The following is a 26104-nucleotide window of genomic DNA, read 5'->3' on the forward strand; positions in this document are numbered from 1 at the left end:
GGCAAACTCCAACTTCCTTGCTGCCCACTGCCAAGCGCAATGAGAGGTGTTATTTTGTGCCCTCCAAAGGGTACAAACATTTGTATTCCCACCCATCTCCTGACTCTCTTGTTGTGGACGCTGCTAACTAGCGTGAGAGGCAGAGTTTCCAAGGGCCTTCCCCAAAAAACAGGGAGGCTAAGCGACTAGACCTTGTCGGGAGAAAGGTCTATTCTACTGGGGGTCTGCAGCTCCGTATTTTGAACCAGCAGGCCATCGTCAGCCTGTACTCTTATAACACCTGTGTGGCGATGGCCAGATTTACAGAGCTCCTCCCTTCAGACTCCTGAGCAGAGTTTTAGGCCTTGGTGGAGGAGGGGAAGCTAGTCTCCCAGGCTTCCCTCCAAGCCACTTTGGACTGTGCAGATGCCACCACTAGGGTCCTGGCTACTGGCCCCAAGTCTCTGGGCTCCCTTATGAGGTCCAGAAGACTATTCAGGACTTCCCATTTGAGGGTGTGACTCTTTTTTTTTTCTGAAAAGACAGACAAGAGGCTACACAGCCTGAAAGACTCATAAGGCACCCTCAAGTCTTTGGGCCTTCACACTCCCGCCACACAGCGGAGACACTTCAGACTGCAGCCTCCTCCGAGATTCCCTCAGCAGAACCGCCAGGACGGTTCTCGGAGGAGGAACAGAAGTGGCAGGAGGAGACAATACCCATCTTCAGGCCAGGGCTCTGGCCAATCCAAACCGCCTTCTGGCCCTAAACCGGCCCTTTGAAGGTGTGGTTGAGGATGGTGCACCAGATCAGAGCTGGGTCTACCCCACCATACCTTTTCCACCCGACTGTCCCCTTTTTACCGTGCATCGTCCTGTATCATGTCGGACTGCTGGGTGCTCTGCATGGTAGAGAGGGGATACTCCATCCAATTCTGTGCCCTTCCACCCTCCTTCCCCATCCCTTTTCAGGGACCCTTCTCACAAGCAGCTCCTTATCCAGGAGATTCAGTCGCTTCTAATACTAGAGGCAGTGGAGGAGGTTCCTCAGGAACACAGGGGAAAGGGCTTTTATTCCCAATATTTTCTAATACTGAATACCAAAGGCGGCCTCAGGCCTATCCTGGACTTGCGAGAACTTAAGTTCATGAAGTAACTCAGGTTCCGCGTGGTCTCCTTGGCCTCCATCATCCCCTCGCTGGATCTAGCAGACTGGTATGCCGCCCTTGACTTGAAGGACGCATATTTTCCTATCAAAATCACTCAGCCCCACAGGAAGTACCTCAGGTTTGTGGTCAACAGTACTTTTATTTTTCTTCCATACTTGTCTGTGTGTGTGTGTGTGTGTGTTTCTGTGTACCAGGGCTGTAGGCCTGGGGTTGGAAATACAGTTCTTCTGTAGAAGCAGCAGAGGAGGTTGTCTTTATTTATACAATGATTAAGATAAGAGGTAGCCTGGAAATCTGCGAGGAAAGTTTGAGGAATAAATAAAGCCATTTGCACCTGCATTGGCAGTGCTGTACTTGTTCTGAGGAAGGATCACTTCATTTTCACAAGTGTTAACATTTTTTTTAAAAGAAAAAAAAAAGAAGCAATAAGTTGTTATGCCATGTTGTTGGTTTAGAGAGACAAGAGGAGTGAGGTAATACCTTTTTTTGGCCCAGTTTCTGTGGGTGAGAGAGACAAGCTTTCAAGTTTACACAGAGCTCTTCTTCAGACCTGGGAAATGTTAAAATAAAAGATATTCCCTCATCCTTGTGTCTCTAATATCTTGGGGCAACATGGCTACAACAACATTGCATATTGTTGGTTTGATATGTTTAATAATTGAATTACTTGCATTAAAAGAGAATGAACATACACTGGCATGAATGTACAAGCCTTAAATTAGGTTCAAGATTTTACATTCTAGGATTAATCATTGACATATTGAATGTGCACTTTACACACACAGGAAGATATTGTCTCTGCCCCTCCTCTTCCCCAGGACTAACAAACTTTGCATATTAATTTATAAATAAACTGAAATATTAGAAAATCTGATGTTTTGAAAATATTGGGAGTCAAGCAGTAACCTTCAAAAGTAAGATTTTATATATTGGAAAAAAAATTAATGTGCACAGGTATGATTATTACTCTGAAAGGTGCCTGAAAAAAATGGCTTCTGTGGGGGACTTCATGTTTCTTACCTCTGTCACAGCCAGAACAAATCTGGTCAATCTACAAGTAAAAAAAAGAATGTCTTCATAACTGCCAGCCCTGCAAAACCAGCATGAGATCTAAAAGTCGAGTTGTGTTTTACTTGTGTATCTTTCTGCCTGTGTATTTTCACCAGTAATAAAAATTTTGCAACTGGAACTTAAACTTCTGCTTGTGTGTGTGTGAGAGAGAGAGAGAGAGACAGAGAGCACGCCAGACTATAAGCCCAACTACAGCCTCTCACAGCTGTCATGATTCTATACCTGGATTCTCTTCCTAGATCTGACCTGTTGTGTGACCTTGGGCAAGTCACTTCACTGCTCTATGCCTTTGTTTCTTCTCCCACCCTTTGTCTGCCTAGTCTATGTAGATTATAAATTCTTTGGGACAGGCATTATCTTTATTATGTGTTTGTACCTTGCACAATGAAGCTTTGATCTCTGTTGGAGCCTCTAACCACTACCGTAATACAATCCTGTGTGTTTAATGAGGCAGGAAATATGTGATCATGCAATTAAATACTTTATTGTAGTTCATTGGCAACCTCAGTTTTGGCATTTCCTAATTTTAAAGAGCTTGATTTAGTAACCTAAATAACGTTTAGGGTTTTTTCAGGCAGGAGTGGGGTTGTTTGTCATATGTTTTTAATTTAATTACTTACAGACTATCTGTTACTTGTCCATTGTACACAATTAGAAGTTTCCAGCATCCTTGTGGGTTAATCTTAGCTCTTGTGTATGAGGAGACTTGGAGGAAGAGTAAAAATTAACCAAAAAAGGAAGGGGGTAAGGAATTAATCTCTTCCTACAGAATGTAAGAAATGTATGTTTTGGTGGTGTTGGTTTAGTTTGTATGTGTTTTTATTATAGCTGGGTCTGGTAGCAGTGTCTATTATTAAGATTGCCTGACATGTCTGCTTATAAGACCCTGGTTTCAGTTGCTTCTAACTTTGCCAAACTTCAGACGTTTGGGCTGAAGTTTGCCATGCCTGATGTCTGCCTCAGGCTGAATTTAAAAAAATAAATTTCAGAAAAAACAATTCAGTCACTTCCGAGAATGAGGGTAGGGAAAAAAAATATTGTTTTGTGCATGTTAAAAAATTCTGGTGACATTTTCAATGAAAACTCAAGGACCCCATGCTTTGGAGCGGTGACATAAAATTTGACAAGGGGTGACCTTTGTGTCAGGACTCTGTCTTTTGCCATCCCTGGGAAAATCTGCCGAAATATTGGGATTACAAGCCTTTGAAAAATCACATCCGGTCAATAAAGACTTCTTCGATATTAGCAACTAAGTTGCAGGGACTAGCTGGGCAGTGAGATTGAGACAAGGAGTTGGAGTAGGGAGACAGTGAGATTGGATGAGGAGCCTGAGGAGAAGCCTTGGACTGGAGCCCCTGTGGAAGGGAACATGGGTGTGCATGAAGACCAGGGAGACTAATCAGATTAGGAGCCAGTGGGTGAGGGGTGCTTGAACTGGCTGGATAAACAGACTGGGACTGGAAAAGGGACAGAGACTGAGGCTGGAACGGGGAGTCTGAAGGAGTTGAGACTAGGATTTGCTGGGCAAGGGCACTGGGATTGGGATGAGAAGCCTTATGAGTGGAGCCTGGGACTGGATAGGTGAGGAGACTGGGACTGGAATGAGGAGCTGTGTGGGGAAAAAACTATACGCACGGGCTGGGCGGAACAGAGCAGAAGGGGTCAGTCTTGGGGGGGGGGAACAGACAGACGGTGTCTGTGCCCACTTAGATCACACTCCCCTCAAGAGCCTGGAATGGAACTCAAGATTCCAATTCTTCTGCTCTCAGTAAATGTCTGTGAAACCCACTGTAGGGCTGGTCCACATAGAGGATGATAGTCTTCTATCAATTTCTCCCTGAGCTCAAGTGGCACAGTGGTGTGCAGTGTGGTAGATATAAAGATTCCAAACCTGCTGATGACCCCTGGTGGTGTCAGCCTGATGGAGAATTTCAGCTTTTTCAGTTTATTACTTTTAAAAACCTAGGAAATTTCACACAAGAAAGCAATGTGTAAAAGAATACTAGTAGAGTTGCAAAGTCAAAAGTTAGGAAATGCCAGAATTATGGTTGGCTGTGCAACCTTAATTTTGTTCCCATGCACATGCATTACGGGACAGTCTTTAGTTACATAATCACATAGTATTTTTATCACAGAGCCTCATTTTGTTCATCCCTTTGTTTTTGTTTCTTAGAGTAACAACGTTGGCAGTAAGTATGGTATTTAGAACGGTGGGCTTTTTGAGTGAATAAAAAACTGCCCTCTAAATCAAATACTAATGGTATTTATAAATACTCATTGGATGAAAGGAGATATAACTAGTGGAGTCACCTACAAGATATTAACTGTTGAGGGCTAGTGTTCACTTTGTTCCTGTGCCCTGAAGGAGGAAATGAACAAAAAGGAAGTGCTATAAACCTGAGACAGTCAATAAAACAGAGAGAGGGCAATAGGCAATATGAGTCTGGCTATCAGCATCATGAAGATAAATAATATATTCAGTTCAATGCAGGGAATGTATCGTGACAAAACTTGAACATTTTATATTCAAATTATTTTATTAGGGGGCTTCAGAAGTTTTCCCAACATCTACTATTAACCAATGTGACAAACACTTGTGCCGTCACAGCCCCAAAAGCCATGCCCTAGACAATTTAAAAGAATACTGTGTTTATATTTTGCATTATCAATCTACTTCCCATTTAATAAGTTTTGCAGCAATATAACTTTGTCTCCTGTGCTTTTTCTTGTATCTTGTTTCCCCTTTTTGGCTTTACTCAACTTTTCCATCCTATTATATACATTGTGTTGTTTGGAGTGAGTATCCTTCCATTCTTTTTCTCTTCATGCCCTTGTATCTTTTTCTCTTTCTTTCCCAATGTTATCTTCTATTCTTTACCGCCAGTCCTACATTTTCTCTTGCGCACATCTGCCTGAAGATCTTTCTCTCCTTCACTTCTTAGCTAGTATAGCCCCCTCATTCTGTTTTTTGCTGTCACTCTCATCCGTACTCATGCACTGTGTGCATTCACTCAAGTATGAATTCCACCACATGTGGCCAGCTATAAGAAACATCCATGCCTTAACATAAATGCAGCTTGCTTCCCTCTACTCTTTTGAGAAAACAATAATAGCACGTGGGCTGCTCTACTCTCAGACTTAATCCCTTCCTTCAAGGGAAGGAGCCAGCTGTTCTGTCTATTCTCTCCCCATCCCTAGTCAGCATACTCACCCCATTTGAGTGAGTTTTTCAGTCCCTGGTTCTAGCACATGATATTACAGAAAACACAAATCGGAAAAATCTGAGAGTAACAGTTGTAGGATAGAATGCCAATTAAATAGTGCAATATGTAAAAGAAGTGTATGTAATACTGAATTTCATCTGATTTACACTGACTGAGAGGCTGTAGGAAGGCTGTATTTGGAATATAGGGTAGGTACTTTGATCATCCTTTTATGAAAAGGATATTTTAAGGAAAAAATAAAAGGGATAACCAGGGAGAGCACCAAACAGTGTGACTCAAACTGCCCAATTTGTATTAGTGAGCAGGTAGTTCATTCTCCTCTCCATGTTCATTCAGTTTTTGGCCTTTTTGAGACTGTCATAAATGTGGCATCAGCGTTGATGGTAGTATTGGTCTTTGTGATGTGAATCAGACATGTATTAAAAACATTAGGATAAAATTAGGGATCTCACCGAGGCAATAAAATGTGTTAAGTTAGTGAAAAGGTTTTGTCCTATAATGGTATTTGAGCTATAAAAGAAATACTCAAAACACTAGGTCCTATCTACTATTAGTGGAGTATTCTGAAAGTAATACATGTGGAGCATCTGCCTATCTACATTTTTTTCAAGGAATATGTATCTTTATTCAGCTACCATTCTCCACATCCCAGCCCATCAGTTTCAGTTCACTCGTACTCAGACGCTGGCAGGAATGCAAATATCAAAAGCTGTACAAATAATCAGAAATGCCTCCATTTGTTCATAGAATCGTAGGATTGGAAGGGACCTCCAGAGGCTATCTAGTCCAATCCCCTGCATGCATGGCAGGACTAAGTATTATCTAGACCATCCCTGATAGGTGTTTGTCTAATCTGCTCTTAAAAATCTCGAATGATGGAGATTCCACAACCCCTTAGGCAATTGATTCCAATATTTAACCACCCTGACAGTTAGGAAGTTTTTCCTAATGTCCAACCTAATCCTCCCTTGCTGCAATTTGAGCCCATTGCTTCTTGTCCTATCCTCGGAGGTCAAGAAAAACAATTCTTTTCCCTCCTCCTTGTAACAGCCTTTTATGTTCTTGAAAACTCTTATGTCCCCTCTGTCTTCTCTTTTCCAAACTAAACAAACCCAATTTTTTCAATCTTCTCTCATAGGTCATGTGTTCTGGACCTTTAATCATTTTTGTTGCTCTTCTCTGGACTTTCTCCAGTTTGTTCACATCTTTCTTGAAACATGGACACAATACTCCAGTTGAGGCCTAATCAGAGGGGAGTAGAACAGAAGAATTACTTCTCGCATCTTGCTTACAACACTCCTGCTAATACTCCCAGAATGATGTTCGCTTTTTGTGTAACAGTGTTACACTGTTGACTCACATTTAGTTCATATTTGCAGTCTAGGTGTTTGGTTAAATTCCCTGAGGCTAAAAGGTGATTAGGAAGTTGCTATGACCTCATGTATATAGACTTTTTTTAAGGGGACTTGTTAATCGTACCACTTAATGCACTTTTATTTTTTGCTCTAGTTACTTCTCATGCAAGAGGAGATAGAACTGTCTGCTTTGAGTGGTCTCATCCCATCCCAAATTTTCTGTGCCTATAGCATTTGGCATTGCAGCTTACATTGATTATAATGTGAAAAATAAAATTAGCCAAGCAAAGAATCTGCTAAAGGTTGCTCTTATTTCTCACAACTCAGCAATGTAATGGTTGACCTAATTCTCTTTCTGTCTCTTTCTCTCCTCTTCCCTCTTTCCCAAAAAAGAGCATACTCCTTTCACGTTACTGCAGATGGTCAGATGCAGCCTGTACCTTTTCCTCCTGATGCCCTCATTGGACCAGGAATCCCTCGCCATGCTCGTCAGATCAATACTCTGAATCATGGGGAAGTAGTGTGTGCAGTTACCATCAGCAACCCCACAAGACACGTGTACACTGGGGGAAAGGGATGTGTCAAAGTCTGGGATATTAGCCAACCTGGCAACAAGAGCCCTGTCTCTCAGCTGGACTGCCTGGTAAGCAAACAGGAACTTGTGCACAAGGGTAACTTCTCCTTGGAGATTCAATAAGGAAATAGCTCTCCAGGCCTGGATTTTATTCATATTATAAGGAAATATCAGGCAGTTCTGTTTCCTGCTTTAGGTATGTAACTATTTTTTAAAATAAAATGGTGGCAGTGGTAAGAGAAGAATCGTAGTTTATTCATCACAAATATGATCGGTAATAATCATATACTGCACTAGACAGATGACTTTTAAATGTAAATTGTCCCCCATTCTCCCTCTTACAGATAATGGGGGTTTCCCCATTAGATGAGATGAAAGTGACAGAAAGAGAATGCAGTCAGGCTTGCTCCGTGATGCCTAGAACATTCCATAAGTATTTCTCTTTTGCTACGGTTCACTTAAATAGAAGGTAGTTACAGTGTGCCTGATTATAGTACGGGGAGTGGTCTTAAACTTAATATGTATTTGCTCTTGTTCTGAACATAAACGTACATTTGTTGAGAGCTGACAATGAGTTCAGTGCTGTATACATCATGGAGCAGGCAGGGTCTGCCTGCTCAACTAGCTCAGAAAGCTTCATACACCATACTCTGCTCCACAACCAATAAAACCAGCTGAAAAAGTTTGGAAAGAAAGGCAACCAGTAAAATGTGAACTGTGAAGGCAAGTGCTCTACTAAGGGTATAAGCTATAAATCCCCACAGTATCTATTTAAAACAGTTTGCTCTCAGTATTCAGTGGTGTTGGTATGAGCCAAGGTACAAAGTCTGGCTTTGTTACTACTACTATCCCAGTGCTAGCCATCAAATATCATTGCTGAATATATAGGATGTGCTTTGTGGAGGATGCAGTCCTGGAAGCAGTATTCATAGCTATCTACGTGTAGGTTATGTAGTCTTATTGCTGAATATAATAAGGCAGGCAAGGATATAATACAGCTACTGCAAAAAAATGATTGTTCTGCTGTTGTAAGGAAAGTGGAACGCAAAACAAATAGTAATATTGCTTTCTTGAATGTTTTGAGTTATAGGCTTTATTCTTTTGGCTGCTGCACAGTGCTCATCGCAGTAATTTTGCTATTTAAAATGGGGAAGTCATGACAGCCAATAATTTATGGAGTAAAACTTGTAATGGCTGAAGCCTGGACTGTTTCCCCTTAGTACTTTTTAGTCAGCGGCATTATCACAAGTGTGAAACCAGTTATGTGGTAAGAGCCCGGCTGACAAACGAAGACCCAGTCTCAGTCCCAAGAAACAGGTTAAAAGCAGTCAGGACATAAAAGGTGCAGCGTTTGTAGCTGTAAATAGTAAGCACAAAATAGTGTTTAAGGAAAAAAACTCGAAGGCGGCATTGGTTTTACAAACTGCTTTTCATAGATGGTTTCTTCACACTGCCAAAGTAAGAGGTCATTTGCTCTTTCGAAAATATTCCTGCAGTGTTGGCAGTCGTAGCAGAAGGAGTGCACTTGTACAGCAGGCAAGCTCTTGGCTCTGTTAGCTTGGCTCTGTCAGTTAGTAATGAGATGTAAGAATTGCTACCCATCAGATTCAAAACAAAGTAGGCTTCCGTACTTGCAATATGAAAACTGTAGCTCAATTTCTACAGCTGTACTCTCTGCTCAGTGGTGAAAGGTAGGAGATGGAAGCCATTTAGAAACTGCTGGTGAATTTTGTGTACTTTGGCACCAGGAAAATACAACCTAGTGTTTAAAACTTGGATGCACCATGGATCATGTCATTGGTTATTATCAGTAGGCATTTATTAATGTAACTGAGGTGGCTTGTATTGTACAGAACAGAGATAACTACATCCGCTCCTGTAAATTGCTGCCTGATGGATGCACCCTCATAGTTGGTGGGGAAGCCAGCACATTATCTATATGGGACCTGGCAGCACCAACTCCTCGTATAAAAGCAGAGCTGACATCATCTGCTCCAGCCTGCTACGCTCTGGCTATCAGCCCCGATTCCAAGGTCTGCTTTTCCTGCTGTAGTGATGGGAATATTGCAGTGTGGGATCTGCACAATCAGACATTGGTCAGGTGAGTTATTCTTTCTTTACAAAAGGATTTTTACTGAATATTCATTGTTCCTACATAATGTATTTCATGACAAAAGTGTTAAACGTAGATAGTTCCTGTATCTAGAGAACAGATTGAATCCTTGTTTAGTGATGATCTCAGCCTAGTCCTGGAAGACATTCTCCCAGCTCATAAAGGGCCTGATCCAAAGCCCACTGAAGTCAATATAAAACTTCTCATGGACTTCAGTGAATTTTGGATCAGCCCCAAATCACTGCAGACCGTGGCATATATATCACTTTAATCTTCATGGTTGATGAAGGGTGAATGCAAACTTCGGGGTAGTATTGAGGTATGTTTCTTTGGCTTGTTTTGACCCTTATTACATAAGTACCTGCTTATGGTAACAAAATTGGACTATCCAAAAGTGATTTAGAAGAGTGTGGATTCTGCCAACTGTATCAATAAGGCATGAAATACCAATAGTCCATTGTGCTTGAGAAATGGGTGTTGACAAGGCATTATACTTTTGACCATGTGTTACTGGAACACAACAGCAAAGATGAAGGAGATTTTTTTTAACATACAGTGGATTATACTGGCATTGGGATGCACCAAAAGTGTTAAACGAGGCTTGGAGCAGCTCTTAAATTTTGTTTAATTTAACCATAGTATAAATAGTGTTAAATTAAAGTTGAAACAATTTCATGTATTCTGTTTTTTTCTGCCATTCCTCCCCAGTTTTCTCCCCTCACATTTTTAAGATACTATTTTTGACAGTTGGTCTGTTTTTCTGGAGGCTAATAAGTAATACTCTTTGCACCAATCTCTGATTCTTTTAGGATTGGTTGGCAGGGAGTATGATTAACTTAATGCCCAGATAAGTCATTTCCTCAACTGACTTCCTTTTAAGACTTCAAGACAAAACAGTGACTGTGCTAGAGGCAGAATCCATTTCTAAATGTGAGCGCCCGGCATGGTAATGTTATCCCTTTCTGCCATTATGCAGAGGCTGGATTTGGAATTGCCTGGGATAGCTTATAGTATAATAATGCTGTGGTCCACTGAAAAGCTAAATTTTGGTCCATTGCTACTAAATTTGTAGAGATCCATGGTACTGTAAGGAAATGGAGCCTAAATTAGGAATGGCCCTGATTGTCTGTAAGTGTTGATTACACACTCTGGGCCTATTTAAAGGTCTCCGAGTGGGCACCAAAAAAACAGAGGCACCCAAATCCTAGTCACTCTTTAGAATTTAGGCCCACATACTTGCACAAAGTATAAAGCCTTTTTAATGTTTAGATCCACAAATTTGATTTTGGCATGTCCTAAGATGTGGATGTAAGAGCTTCTGTGTACGCTCTTCCTACGTATTTAAATTATGTCTGTGTACAAATAAAATCTTTCTAAATTTTATGATACTCTCATGAATGACCAGGACTAGCTGCCATAGTGCTGTGATGCACTTCTTACCTCTGTATGTTTGCTTCTAATCTTCCATTGCCTGCTACTTTTACTAATTGATAACTCCTTGTGTTTTCAGATCAGTGACTCAAAACCAAACATGCCACATGACCTTTATTGTGGCAGTTGTAATTTATGATTTATAGTTGACTCCCAAAGTCTTTTCTCCCCCTCCCCACCACTCCTTCCACCTTTGACACTAAGGCATAGGACTTCCCCAAAGCCAATCACCAGTGAAAAATGCAAGCATCTCAGAGGATGTTGGTCTGTGGATCAAGGACAACTTGAGTTGACCCTTTGATGCTGAGAGCTGGGAGTTCCTAAGGCAAAGCTTTAAAACAAAATATGCTCTTTAGTGTCAATGGGATCTCACGATCGACTACCACTGAGGGCATAATTTTGCTGATTCAGTCATGGTAGCAGTGTTTGTTTTTAGTTTTCTGGATTCCTTCCTACTAATATTTATGTAACCAAATCTGCTAGGTATTTATCTTCTTGATTCACAGATAAATAAAAACGCAGAAATAACTAGTTTGTACCCTGGATAGTCTGTTCTTTTAATCTTGGTGTTTCATTCATTTTTTCCAGGTGTGATGGCTAACGTACTTGTACTTTGGGTTTTAAATAGCTTTCCTTCCTCCCAAAATCTGATAGGAAATATTTGACTGCTTTTGTTCAGCTAGCTGTACTACAGATCATTTCCCTAACACCTGCAAAGTGGTTTTTGTAATGTGTGCATTTCATGTCCAGCCAGGGGGAGGGGCTGGCTCTTGCACATCAGCAGACTCAGAAGAGATGACACACACAAACGGAATCCAAAACTAACAACACAACAGTGTTTACCTTGAACTCTGGCAGGAAATCATTATTCAATCCGGTTTGTTTTATCAGGCAATTCCAGGGCCACACAGATGGAGCCAGCTGTATTGACATTTCTAATGATGGTACCAAGCTCTGGACGGGAGGTTTGGACAACACTGTCAGATCCTGGGACTTGAGAGAAGGTAGACAGCTACAACAGCATGACTTCACATCACAGGTGACTAGTTTTTCCTATAATTTTTTTTTTAAATTTGCCAGTTTATTTAGGATGATACTCAAGAACTAAACCCGGTGCAAGTGTGAAATTTTATATTGCTGTTAGACGACAAAACATGCATTATGTTTTGGAATTCCTATAGATTATTGGCTCACAAAAATGCAACGATAGCCTAACTGACATCTCACTTCCCGCTCTCCCCTAAAGCATAGTTTGAATTACATGAATAGATAACTAAATATTCCCCTATTCTCTTATTGGAATTGGAACTGTATTCTTGCTGGTGAACAGTTTGGATTTGGTTTTAGTCTCTTTCCTCCACTGTGATATTTCATTCATTAACATTGCAAAAAGATAAACATTTTCCTCATTTAATTTCTCCAGATCTTTTCCCTTGGATATTGCCCTACTGGTGAATGGCTAGCTGTGGGGATGGAGAGCAGCAATGTGGAAGTACTACATGTAAATAAACCAGACAAGTATCAACTACATCTGCATGAGAGCTGCGTGTTGTCACTTAAGTTTGCTTATTGTGGTAAGTTGGCCTGAACATGGCACTGGAAGCCAGGTGTTCCTGTGTTCTAATCCCTGCTCTGCCAGTTACTTTATGACTTGGGGAAGTCACTTCACCTTTGTGCCTCTTATTCGCCATCTGTAAAATGATGGTAATGCCCATCTACCTTCCTCCCATGGCTGTTGAGAATTAGTTAATGTTTGTAAAGTGCTTTCTTCTTACCAAGTCGTTATTTTTTTTTAAAAGTATTATTATTACAAGCAGCATTCCTCTGAGATGGGTCTCATATCCGCCCCCCCGCATCTCCCGCCCACACAGATGTAAGCAAAAACCATGTTGATTAGTACCAAGAGCTCTGAATAGTGCTAATCAGGCAGCTAATAACCCCTGAGGTTAATATGCCTATTGAGTTAAACTTCATAAATGTGAGTTGAAAATGTAAAATCTGTCAGTTGTTGGATGTTTTTTTATATGTTATCATTGCCTTTGTTACATTTCTAGGTAAATGGTTTGTGAGTACTGGAAAAGATAACCTTCTTAATGCCTGGCGGACCCCCTATGGAGCCAGTATATTCCAGGTAAGAGTAATAGCCCCCTGCCCCTTTAATTTCTTCACAAAACAAAAAGTGTTGGAGGGACGGTGAAGAAAGGATTTTTTATTTTAATGTTATATTTTTCTTTCAGTGATTGCTCATGTCCATTCCACTTCAGGAGTGTCTGCACCCAATGCACCAAAGTTGGAAATTTCCCCCCTAAAAGTACCCACTGGGGTGGCATATGTGCCCTCAGTCCCCTCATGACACTGCCCTAGTTCCTTCTGACCTCCTGGGATCAGTAGTCAGAGCACATGGGCATGCTGCTTCAAGTTTCTACCTTTACACGGAAATTATCTTCCTTTATGTAAATAGTGAAGTGATATTCATTGGTGTTAGATTACTGTAGGTTTTATTGGTTGTTTTTCTTGAAGCATTGGTTCCCTCTTATTTGTAGGTTACTGACATCCTGTACTGAGGTATACGTTGGTCTCTGGGTTTTAAGTCTTGTGCTGGCACCAAGAAATCTATGCCAGTGAATGATCCTCATTTCACCGGCCTGAAGTGCCTCATTCTGGGTCACATTCAAAATCCCTGCCAGATTTGCAGAGACTTCAAACCCCAGAGGAAAAAGGACAGATAGGTGAGATTGTGCCACATCCTCCTGGAGGCCGCTCTGCATCCACCTTCTGTACCTTCCTGTCAAGGAGGGCATCAAGTACTTTGGCATTGGTGAGGACTGTCCCTTGGGACACTGCTTCTGAAGGTCGGCACCAATCCCCTTTTCTAGTGGCAAGAAAGAAGCATGGAAGATCAGATCATTTATCAGAGGAGCCGAATCTTGGATCTCTTAAAAGATCAAGGTCCCTGGGATCATCCATCAGTAAACAATCTGGAGGACAGAATAGGATATCCTCTGGGAAGAGAGGCTCCTTGTTACCAACCTCTTCTCATCAAGGGTTATCAACTCCAGCACCCATGCCTGAGCCATTGAGAAGGACCCCTGCTACAGTGCTGAATCCTTCAGTACCACAATAATAGCACCAGGAAAATCTCTTGGTATTGATGACACTGGAGACCTATGTGGCAGCACAGGGTCTACTCTGTCTCATGGTGCCAGATTCTCTGATGGTCCAGGAGACAAGCTATCTGGTACCAGTGAGAGGCCCTGTCTGTGGACCTACCTCAAAGACAAATTCAGCCCTCTATACTGTTTGGGGCTAGCTCTTTGGAGTGTCCAGCACTTTCTCGTTCAGTTCCATCCAGAGGTAAACAGCATGCTGTTCCCAGTTCCAATATCTCTGGAGAGACACCCCCAGGCTCTGGCACTGCTTGGCACATTACCACCATAGTCCTACAAATCAGGGTCCTCCTTGATTGTGAGGTAGGCTCCTATGCCCCTTGCTCCTGGGTTAGCTGACAACGCTCCCCTTCACCTTCATTGCAGGAATTCCGTTCCTCGTACCTATCACATGTGCAGAGACATGGATCCTTGGAGTAGTTGTGTCTGGGGTCCTATGCCATATCTATGCCTTACTGGAACCTGTGGGGTATGCCTCCCACTTCCAGATCCTCCTTGGTTTCCTAGCTTTATAGATCCCCTAGCAGATGACAATCACAAGGTCCATACCAAGAAGACTCTCAATACCAGCTTCATACTTCCGAACATTGATCCACTGCACCACAGGAGGATTAGCCTCAGCCTCCTCTGTATTTTCCCTCATCTCATCTGATGAGTCTGTAGTCCCCCAGGATTCCTCACCTGTAGGGGATGACGTCAGGGCTTATAGAGAACTTTTAAAAGAGAGTAGCTACCTCTTTTGATATTCCTGTTGAAGTGATTCCAGGAGAGTTTCCCATAGGCTTTTGGGTTCAGCATTATGGATTCAGCAGGGCTTTCCAGAGTGGCTCTGCCCATCAGCAACATCTACAAAATCCTTGTGGCAAATGCTATTCTCTGCCTTTGACAGCTAAGAGAACTGACAGAGGGTGCCATGTCCCTTCTCAAGGCTATGAACGTTTTTATACCCATCCTTTGCCAGGTTCCTTAGTTATCTTGGAGGTGAATGAGAGTGTGTCAGGGTTGACCATCTTCTACACCAAAGGAAAAAGACATGAAGAATTGGACATTTTTGATAGGAAAATTTATTCTACATCTGGGCTACAATTTCATATCTTTAGCCAACAAACCTTATTGGCCAGATACAACTTCTCCCTCTGTGACAATATTCTGTAGTTCTCAGACGAGTTGTGAGATGCTGCTTGACAGGAATTCCAAACCCTGTTTGATGAGGGCAGGCTGGTGGCTATGACCTCTCTGCAAACATCCTTAGATGGGGTAGATTGAGCAGCCAACACAACGGGATCTACAGTATCTATGCACAGATGTTCATGGCTTCAGTCTTCAGGTCCCCTGCAAAAAGTCCATCAGATGACCCAGGGTCTCCCCTTGAAAGGTCCTACCCTCTTCTCTCAGAAGATGGATGAGACGGTCCACAGCCTCGAGGGCCACATTGACATTGTTGGGAATTTACATGCCTTTCTTTAAAAGAAAGCAGTCTGCTCTCAGTCTCTTTAGAGATCTCTGTTTTCCCCACCTATGCAGCCTGAACATTCTAGAAAATGAGGGGAAAAACCACAGGATAAGACCACCTCCTCCTCAGATTTCTACTTCAGTGGGTTCTTTGAGACAGTAGGGAGATCCCCAGCAGTCCGTTAGATTGTCTTGTTGGGGATGGAGTACTGGATTGTGATGTGCCGGTTTCTCCCTCCCATATTTTTTCTAACTTGTTTTCCTGGTCCCTATATCCTTGGTCCCATATTACCACAGATCAGTGGGTCCTAGGTACTGTGAAACAGTATCTTGCTGTTTATTTCCACTCCCCCCCCACGCAAATTCCTTCCCCACCTCTCTTCAGAGAACACTCTCACAAGTATGTTGTCCTCTGACAAGTGCAGTCTCATCTCCATTTGAGAGCTATAGAAGAGGCTCTCCTCATTATAGAGGTTTCTAGACACATTATTTCCTGATTCCAGAGGCAAAAGGAGGTCTCAGACCCATCCTGGACTTGTAAAAATTTTAAAGAAAGTAAAATAATGTATGATAACCGTAGCCTCCATCATCCCCCTCCGTGTATCCAGGCGACTGGTGTGCTGCCCTCGACTTGAAGAATGCACATTTTCATGTGGCTGCACCTCAAAACTACAGGAGATTCCTAAGATTTCTGGTTAACAAGACCCATTATCAGTTTGCAATCCTACCCTTCTGCCTGTCTGTTGCCCTACGTCTGTGTATTTATAAAATGCATGGCAGGGGTAGCTGCATTCTTAAGGACAGCAGGAGTTCCAAGTCTTTCCTAACCTGGATGACTGGCTGGTACGGGATCGATCCAAGCTACAGGTGGAAGTTAGATCCAGGATCCAATCCCTCTTCAGTATTCTGGTTATGTTGAACAATCAGGACAAGTCAATCTTCTTCCCAGTTCAGAGAATACAATGTATAGAACAATCCTGAATGCTCCAGTAGCCCGGGTGTTCCTGCCTTTAGCCTCGTTCTGCTTTGAACAGGGGGTTGGACTAGATGACCTCCTGAGGTCCCTTACTTCCCTGATATTCTATGATTCTAAGTCCTCATGGACAAAACTGCAGCGTTGTTCTACATGAACAGACAGAGAAGGGCCAGGTCAGACAATCTCTGTCAAGAGGTGATACATCTTTGGGAGTTTTGCAATTAATTTCAAAGCCTGTCACCTTCCTGGTGTTCAGAGCGGCTTGGAAGGTTGCCTGAGCAGTTTGTCCAGCATAGATCATGAGTGGTCTTGTCAGGTCGGAGCTTGTGAGGTTCATTTTTCAAACCAGGTCTCTCACATAGACCTGTTAACTACTCATGAAGTGTCAGCTCTTTTGTTCACAGTCAGGGATTGCTGACAGATGCATTCCTGCTTTCTTGGAAAGACAAACTGCCTTCCCTCCTATTCTGCTACTTCCCAAGCCCAAGAAGAGTCATGTTTGTATGGTCCACATAGCTCCAACTTGGCCGCGCCAGCATTAGTTCTCCAGTCTGCTGAGCCTCTCTTCCAGGTTTCCTTTGATGCTATCTACAGAACCCAGCTTGATTTCCCAGGACCACAGTTGCCTGCTACATCCCAACATGGCCATTTTCCATCTTACTGCCTGGATGCTCCATGCTTAACATTTTTAGAGGTGGAGTGTTCGGAGAATATGCAAATGTTCTCATGAATAGCAGGAAGCCATTTACTAGATACACTTCCCTGTTGAAGGTGAAACAGTTCTTCTGATCAAAGCTGAAAGGTGTTTTTGCAGTCATGGCCATTATCCAACATGTTTTGGACTGTTTGTTCCATCTGAACAAAAAGGCCTATTGATTACTTACATCAGAGTTCATCTGACAGCTGCTTCCATTCTCCACCCACCAATTGCAGGCCACTCAAGAGTTTTCTAATCCTATAACAGTCAGATTCTTAAAAGGTCTGGACAGGCTATATCCCCATGTCATGGATCCCATTCCTCCCTAAGACCGAAATCTAGTGATAACAAGGTTGATGGGTCTTCCCTTTGGACCAATGGCTACCTGCTCTTTACCACATCTCTCTATGAAAGCAGTGGTTTTAGTAGCTATTACCTCCATGAGAAGGATGGTGGAGTTATGAGTTTTGGTAGCTGACCCTCCTCACTCAGTTTTTTTATGAGGACAAGGTATACTTGTGCCCACATCTGAAATTCCTGACTAAAGTATTGGAATTCCACCTCAGTCAGGCCATATACTTACTGACTTTCTTTCCTAAGCCCCGTCCTCATAAGGATGAGGAGAAGTTCCATACCTTGGATGTTAGAAGAGAATTTGAACAGAATTAGGTTTTGTAGATCATTGTCCCAGCTGTTTGTGTCAGTTACAGTAAAAATAAAAGGACTTCCAGTCTCAACTCAGAGGATTTCATCTTGCATACATCTGTGCTATGGTGTTGCCTATGTACCCCCTCCAAACAGGACGGTAGCACGCTCTACAAGATCTCTGGCAGCTTCAGCAGCTTTTTTGGCTCATGTACCTATAATAGACATTTGTAGAGCAACTTGGTCATCAGTGTATCTTACTATTCATGAGACTATATCTCAGCATTCCAAAGATGATGCCACTTTTGGACAAGTAGTTCTTCAGTCCTTGTTCAGGTAGACTCCAAAACCCACCTTTGGATTGTACTTCTTGTGCGTCACCTGAAGTGGAATGGACATGTGCAATTGCTTGAAGAATTAAAAATGGTTACTAACTTGTTCGGTAACTGTTGTTCTTTGAGACGTGTTGCTCATGTCCATTCCGTGATGCACCCTCCATCCCCTCTATATTGGAGTCTGTCTGGTTAGAAGGAAATGAGGGTCTGGGGTGGCTCTGTTCTTTATACCATCATGCAGCAGCATGAGGTGGCTGATGGTGCATTCACCTCCCCGAAGGGTACTGCTAAAGGAAAAACCTCTGGTTCACTGGGCACACACAGACCTGAAGTGGATGGACATATGCAATACGCCTCAAAGAACAGTAGTTACTGAACAAATTAGTAACAAATTTTTATGTTGTTTTTTTCCCCATCTAGTCCAAAGAGTCCTCATCTGTGCTTAGTTGTGACATCTCTGTGGATGATAAATACATAGTCACTGGCTCTGGAGACAAGAAAGCTACAGTCTATGAAGTCATCTACTGAAAAATGTGATGGGGACATAACTTATAGAGTTGAACTGGGCCAAATGTTCTTAATTTGTAGAAGTAGAGAGGTTTTGCCTTTTTAAAAAAGGAACAAAATATCCATTTTCAGACCTTGACATGAAACAACTCCAAGTATACAAAATAAAATAAAAGGCAACATCCAGCAACTAGGTATCAGCTACCTGGACCAAATGAAACACAGAGGCAAGATGGACAGATGTAACCTAGGTTTGGGGGATTTAAAAAAAACTGAGTCTGCTGATGAATGTTGAAGCCTTTTATTTTTCTTTCTTTCTTTCTTTCTTTGTGACCTCATGCAGATCTTTCTCATTGCCTGAATATGTGGGATTACTTTTCTTTTCCTTGCGGTTCAACTTGCATTCTGTCCTGTGTAGAGCGGTGGTGTCTCAGATGAACTTGTTTTCAGGTTTTGCATCTTGTGATATGTTTTTGTATTTTTGTTGAAGGTCAAACATTTGTATAAATTGTAAATATATTTGGTTTATTACAGTAAAGGCTTTAGTACCAACAGTCTTTTTTGCTCTCACTTATTAAGTGATCTATTTAAAAACTTTTTGGCGATATAAATACCTTTTATAGGAAAATGCAAAAACTATGTCCTATGCTTTATTTACTAACCATCAAGTTCATTATCATACCTGAAAATAGTAGTTTCACAGATCCGTTTATAAAATTCAGTAGGAACTGTTTTATGCTACAGAAAACTGAAAATAATTTTTTTTTGTAACTGATCAATTAGTGCCAATATAAAAATTGAAGAACAATTCATAAAGATGTGCATTTAACTCTAATTTTTCTCAGATGTCCAGTATGTATTTGATTTGGCAGATGTAATATACATATGTGTGCCTAATTATAACCCATTGAGCTCTCTCCAAAACACATACAGTAAGAGGTGACTTTTCTCACACACCTAATTAATCAAGTTCACTCAGAACTACATTTTAAATTAATACATCAAATCTCTCGTGTATTAAATGGAGATTAAAGTGAATAAACATTATTGGACAAATTATACCACTTCAGATTCTAGTTTCTCTTTGAGGAAGTGATGTGGCCTGGCAACTTATGGTCATTCTGTATGTCTAAGGCTGTGTGAAATATTAGTGAGGGCTCCCTGAGTTAAATTGGATCGTATCCCTGCCATTGACTGTGCCACTGTTATTGTAGTTTTGAAGAACTCTGCTTTGATGCCAATTACCAAAGCTAGAAGCCCCCAAATTATCTGACTTGGCATCATGTGCTTTAAAGATAGAGCTGGGAAGAGAGTTTGTGAGGACTACTGCTGATGCACTTAAATTGTGTATATTTTGGAAAACTGCATCTGTTTGGTTATGATAGACAAAATCCTATTAATTAGGACTAATGTTTGCATGATAAACTCAGCTACTATGCTAAGGAGAGTCACATATGTACCTTGGTCATAGATAATAAGCTGAATAACAGCATGTTATATATGGAGAGTACAGAGGAACAGGAGGGAAGTCTTTGAACTGATGCTTCAGGTTATATAAATGGCAAACTAAGGTTTATTGGCAAAGAACGGATTTTCTTCCTGATGTTTCATAAGTGGCCCACATCTCTGCTCTTACAAAAAAAGACAAGTTACCAAGAAGACAAGGCTGTGGTTGAGAGATTCATTAGCTGGCTGCAGTGTGTCCCGTGTGGGAGAAAATTTCCTCTCTGGTTTCCAATGCCTGCCGAGACATTAGTTTTCTTTTCAATTTATGTGACCATTCTACTGAAACCATTTCATAGCACTATGGAATTGTAATAGCCGTAATATAGAACTTTGCATTTCGAATGTAAAATGTTAACCATTCTTGATAGTCTAGTTTTGTTGCCGTTTAAAATTGATGCTTTATCTATACAAATCCATACATGTGCCTAGTGCTGTGCATCTGTATGACAATGATAGACCGACCAGATGTGGTTAAAAATTTTCATTCTCTTTTGGTACATTGTTAGGTGTGAGGCTGAAACACTCTGGTTTTCACCATCCAGAAGCATGGTTGATATAACTGCACAATCGATTTTTTTTAAAATGTTAAACCATTTTTAAAAAGAAGAGTTTAAAAAAAAAATGTACAAGCTTACTCCAAGTTACTCTTTTAAAAATGTCCCTACTATTCAAAAATTTTAGTTATTGGGAGCCTACTGTCTGTATCGCACTTTGCTAACCAGTAATTGTAGATCCCAAAGGAGACTAATGCTAGATGGAAAAATAGGGCTAAAGATTTTAATATGTTAACTTTATTAAAGTTTCCTTTTATATTTTTTATTTCATGCGTATTTTCAAGGAAATGGCACTGGAATGCTTTGCTTTTGATAGTCTGGGATGCTCCTTGTAATCTTTGCAAATGCCAGTTTGCATTAAAAAAACCAAGAGGGATAGGAAAACATAATTACACCTAAAATGTCCCCCGCCACCTTTTATGTATAATGTTTAATCCAATGGCAATTCACTAACAACCCCTGATTTGTGTGGTTAGGCTCTGCACCCACAGAGTTGGAATGTTATTTTTGAAGATAAGCTTACGTTACATAAAAGATTTGGGGAACTTTTAAATCCAGTTTCTTGAGGAGAACAACTAGATCCCTTATCACATTTATTTCAGGTTCTGATCCAGGAATTTTTTGGTGCCTTTGGGGAGACTGCTGTGTCTACAACCATCCCCACTGAATCCACTGGGGTTGATTGTGGGTGCAACAGTCCTCTCACATGTAAGTTGACAGATCAGGACCTTAATATTGAATCCATATTGTTGCTCTTTGGTCTCAGTCATTTCATTTTTCTGGGCATTTTTGTAAGTTTTGCAACTGTATTTCAACATGACTATCAAGCTGTCAAGCTTTTCCCATGAAACACGGCAAAGGACACATCAACTTCCTAAATGTTTCCATTTTTTTTTTTTTTCATAAAGAGATGCTCCCTCACTCAGTAAAATCTTGGAACACTTCTGCAAACTTCTCAACAAGAGCCAGCAGCTGTAGAACCTGTAACTTTTTGTAAAATAATGGGTGGAGTAGGGATGTGCATTGGGGAGAGAAACAGGCCAAAATTCTTCCTGTGTTGTGTGCTGCTGCAGTAGCAGAAATGGCACTGAAAGACGCACCCAGAGACATGAGCATTCGGGATATTCTAGGAGTAACTGCAAAGTTGTTTAAAATATTTATCGTCTTCTTTGCAGTGTTGTTGTTGCTATGTTGGGCAAGGATGGTTTCCCTAGCCTCTGTTTGCCAGATGCTGGGAACGGGCGACAGGGGATGGATTACTTGATGATTACCTGTTCTGCTCATTCCCTTTGGGGCACCTGGCATTGGCCACTGTCAGAAGACAGGATACGGGGCTAGATGGACCTTTGGTCAACCCAGTATGGCCAGTCTTATGTTCTTATATTGTCTTTCATATCCTGGGACCAAGGTGGGTGACATAATATATTTTATTGGACAAACTTCTGTTGGTGAAAGAGAAAAGCCTTTGAGCTCCACAGAGCTCTTCTTTGGGTCTGAAAAAGTAATTGGAGTGTCACAGCTAGGTTTCTTCCAACATGTGTTAACGCCTTATGCTTAGCAATCTGTTCCTTCTTGTATTTAGCTGTGACACTGATTACCTTTTCCAAATCTGAAGAAGAGCTCTGTGGAGCTCAAAAACTTTTGTCTTTCACCAACAGATAGATACTATCTCACTCACCTCGTCTCTCTATTTTTCTTCTTGCCCTTCAGTTATAAAGGAGTCTCCTTTTTAGCCCCTTTCTGGAAATACCTACCTTGACTTGCTGTGTGGCCTTCAGTACTTTGTATTGCCTAAACAACACACAAGAGCACTTTAATGTCAGACAGAAGCAGGGAAGCCTTATAGATTATATATTGGTTGTCAATGCAAACAAAGACTGATGGAGACAAGATTTGTGGAAATATCAAAGACATTGTACTAGTTCACACATCTATTTTGTCTGTTTATATTATGAATTACAGCATGACATTATGAGACATTTCCCAGTAATGTATCCTATTTATATAAAATCCTATTTATATCATTCAAAGCAAAGAACTTCCCCCCCATCAACCCAAAAGCCTCCAGCCCTCAATAAAAGACCCTGAATATGTCTGAATACTTGTGATGGATTCTTTTAAGAGGCTTTAATATTTCTAGAGCTCTTATTTTCAAGAAGTATGTGTAGCAAATGGAATATTAAGTGCATAGACATTTAAAATGGTAAAATTACATTTTGCCATAGTGTAAATGTCAAAACTGATTCTCTATCATGCAATCTAACATACACATTTATATACAAAATATGGGCCATCATTGAAATCACTTCACTATATTAGCAACATCATTTGTGTAAGTGGGTACAATTTTCAAAAGCACCCAAGTCACTTAGATGCTTTTGCAAATTTTACCCAGTGATCCTACTGAACTCCATGAGACTACTCACATGATTAAAGTTATTCAAATGTCTAAATATCTTCAAGATCTAGTCCAGTAATAGAACTAGAAAAATATTTAATACAACGTTTTGTTCTGTGTTTTGCTTTCATTTTTGTTTGTATTTATTGTGTTGGCAAATTTGGTTCTGCAAATGTATAATAATGTAAAATAAAAATACTTTTAAAAAGCCCACTCTATAAATTATGAACAGAACAAATAATGAAAACACACAAAGGATATGAGAAAACTGAATGAGAAGCAGTTTGTGTTCAGAGGACCCAGTATTGTGAGAGATTCTTTCCTTGAGACAATGTGTGTGTGACTGTAGTACTTCACAAAGCTGGATTTATATTTCCTTGGGTTGGAGTTAAAAGTGCAATTCTGCTCTGCGAAAGTGACTGTAAAATTGACATTGTGGGGTTCTGTGTTTGTTATCTCAGTGACCTCCTTATCAACTCTACAGTTTACAACTAAGAAGATGGCTGGCTTATATTTCTAATTGCCAGCACCACAGGCTCTTCCTAAAATATGAAAAACAAGCTTTTCTTTCTGGTTCATGGATCAGCAGCAGTACAGATTCTGGAATTGCACCTTAGTTAGCAGATCTGTTGGTGATGCATGGGCCAAAAAAGAATCTGGTTTATTCTCCCACTTGTGTGTTGGCTCTGCAGCACTGACAAGAGTAAATTATAGTATCTTACTTATCTCATTGAAGTAAGCAGAAAGGGTTTGAAAACTGCTCAGGGAAAAGCCTGGAGTAAGAAGGTGTCACTGTTTCCTACATACAAGAACAACCACACTTTTTTAAAATGTATTTTTCAAATACCAGGTAATCAGCATACTTAGTTGTTTGGTGGTTTCTGTGGGGTAAATGTAAAATAATCTGAGATGAACTCTTCCAACCAGAAATGGTGGGATATGAGTTTGATGGTCTGTAACAGTAACTTAGTCTTGCTTTCATTTTTGAAAAAAAAGTAGTTCTCAACATTATACAGAATATTATAAACGTTATAGGTGTGGTGCATCTCTCATCTTTTCTGAAAGCAAGGAGTACAAATGCAGGTGCAGTAATCTCTTGAACTAGTCTGTGCATTCTGGCAATCTGTTTCTTTTTGGGCTATCTGCTATGTTTGTGGGTGAGAGGGTCTGCTACCTATTCACCCCTTGTAAGTTTTGGATAGAGAGACTAATCCTTTTTTGTAATTTTCCATGCAAATTTTGCCCATGTTATGGCCACACTAATTCATATCAAGATAATGGAATCAGTACTATGAAATTCTGATACTGTACATAGCTTACCGAGGGCTGCCTTTTTGCTGTGTCCACAGAACAAAGGTGTTATATTTCCTGAACGTCTTTTATATCTGTGAATTCTGCCAGGAATGAGTAAGAGATTAAGATCACAAACAGTTTGGAGATTAAGTAATCACACATACTGCTATGCTTAGTCTTTTGATGCACTCTGTTATGAGCATAGAAAATGGAGATGGTAGCTTGCAACTGAAAATAATAAACATTCATGTTTCTTCAAGGAGAACATTTAATGGCAGGAAAAAACTAGCAAGCAAACTGAAAAGGTCACAAAGGGAAGTTAACCTATATCATGGAAAACTAAGAAATCATTTATTACATCCTTGGTAGTGGGCCTAATTTGTTTAAAATAAAATCCATCTGTTCGTTTCACACTCTTTGTTCCACTTCCTTGCAGCAATCCACAGTGGATTACTCCATTACTGTAAAAATTGATGCAATTTTGATAAACTAATAATTCTTATTTTTGTGGGTAACTGCATCAGGATATTTTGGAAAATGCCCAAGCTTCCCTTTATTCTTCTGAATGATCCCAATAATTTGTTTTTCCAGTCCAACCCAAGAAATTTTTTTAATTGGGTTTAAAGTAAATGCACCATTTTATTGTTGGTGAATTCTAAAAGAACACTGGCATTTAACAAAATGTTTTCATTGCGGCTGATGATTCAGCTATGCACTTCTGTCCAGAATGTTAGTAACCTAGCACACAGCATACCTTTCCAGGACTTTGGGGTCAAATTATTCAGATTTCTTACTTCCAGCTCACATGAAATAAAAATGACACTTGTTTCTTCCTGGGACAGAGTGTGATCACATTCCATGCAGTGACCCAGTGCAGTACCATGCCTCACTCTGCGTCCATTTGAGTGCATATCAATTCTCCTGAGATGTTCTAACCCATTATACAAAGTGCTTCCAGTGAAGTAACCTAATCAAAGTAGAGTGTAATAATTTAATACAGTGCATAATGTGTGCTGCTGACATCAGTTGGGTGATCTGGAAGATGATTGAGTCTTTAAATATGTACTTCACTCGATATAAGTCCATATACATTTATCCAGCATTATTTTTGATTTGTTAAACTCCACTCAATCATGGTAGCTATGATACCAGTGCATGTTGCCAGTCCAGCTAATTAAGCAATGAGTAGCTTGCTTTTTTATTTAGTTTTGATTAGCGTTATCATTTGTCGGCTATTTTTTATGTGCATGTCATTGTCTTGATACTGTATTTATAATTTATAATTTCCCTACTCCTGCAATGTTTTTAAATAGCTCACTAAAAGCTCAAATATGAAATGGCAAGTGGTTTCAAATTGAGGATTTGAGAATGGATGTTAGAATATTTCAACATTTGTTCACAGTAACTTTATATTTTTCATTACTGAGATAATTCAAAAAATCCTTAGGGCTGAATTATAGTAAAAGTTTATAAAGCCCAGTACTAAGTACAAACTAATTTTCTCTGCCAACAGACAGCCTTAACTTAAATGGGAATTTTTTTATTCTACCTAGTTTATTCATGTTGAGGAATTTTTTTTTAACCTTGCTACTTCTAATGACTATAATTTCCTGAGTATTCAAATTATTTTAAATGACAAAAATATCATTTAGAAACTTG

At 40.5% G+C, this 26104-nt stretch overlaps 1 protein-coding gene across 5 annotated transcripts in view; it reads left to right on the forward strand.

Moving 5' to 3' along the window:
* Positions 1 to 23317, forward strand: part of TLE1 (TLE family member 1, transcriptional corepressor) — a 96534-nt gene extending 73217 nt beyond the window's left edge. For all 5 annotated transcript variants that reach the window (XM_077817537.1, XM_077817539.1, XM_077817540.1 and 2 more), the window contains 6 exons: positions 7191 to 7440; positions 9225 to 9472; positions 11807 to 11954; positions 12339 to 12489; positions 12970 to 13046; positions 18608 to 23317. In XM_077817537.1, coding sequence (XP_077673663.1) covers positions 7191 to 7440; positions 9225 to 9472; positions 11807 to 11954; positions 12339 to 12489; positions 12970 to 13046; positions 18608 to 18715 — 982 coding nt within the window. In that variant the 3' untranslated portion in view covers positions 18716 to 23317. The remainder of the gene's footprint in view (positions 1 to 7190; positions 7441 to 9224; positions 9473 to 11806; positions 11955 to 12338; positions 12490 to 12969; positions 13047 to 18607) is intronic.
* The last annotated feature ends 2787 nt before the right edge of the window (positions 23318 to 26104 follow it).

This window comes from Eretmochelys imbricata, chromosome 5 (assembly GCF_965152235.1).
Source record: "Eretmochelys imbricata isolate rEreImb1 chromosome 5, rEreImb1.hap1, whole genome shotgun sequence".
NCBI classification, from domain to species: Eukaryota; Metazoa; Chordata; order Testudines; family Cheloniidae; genus Eretmochelys; species Eretmochelys imbricata.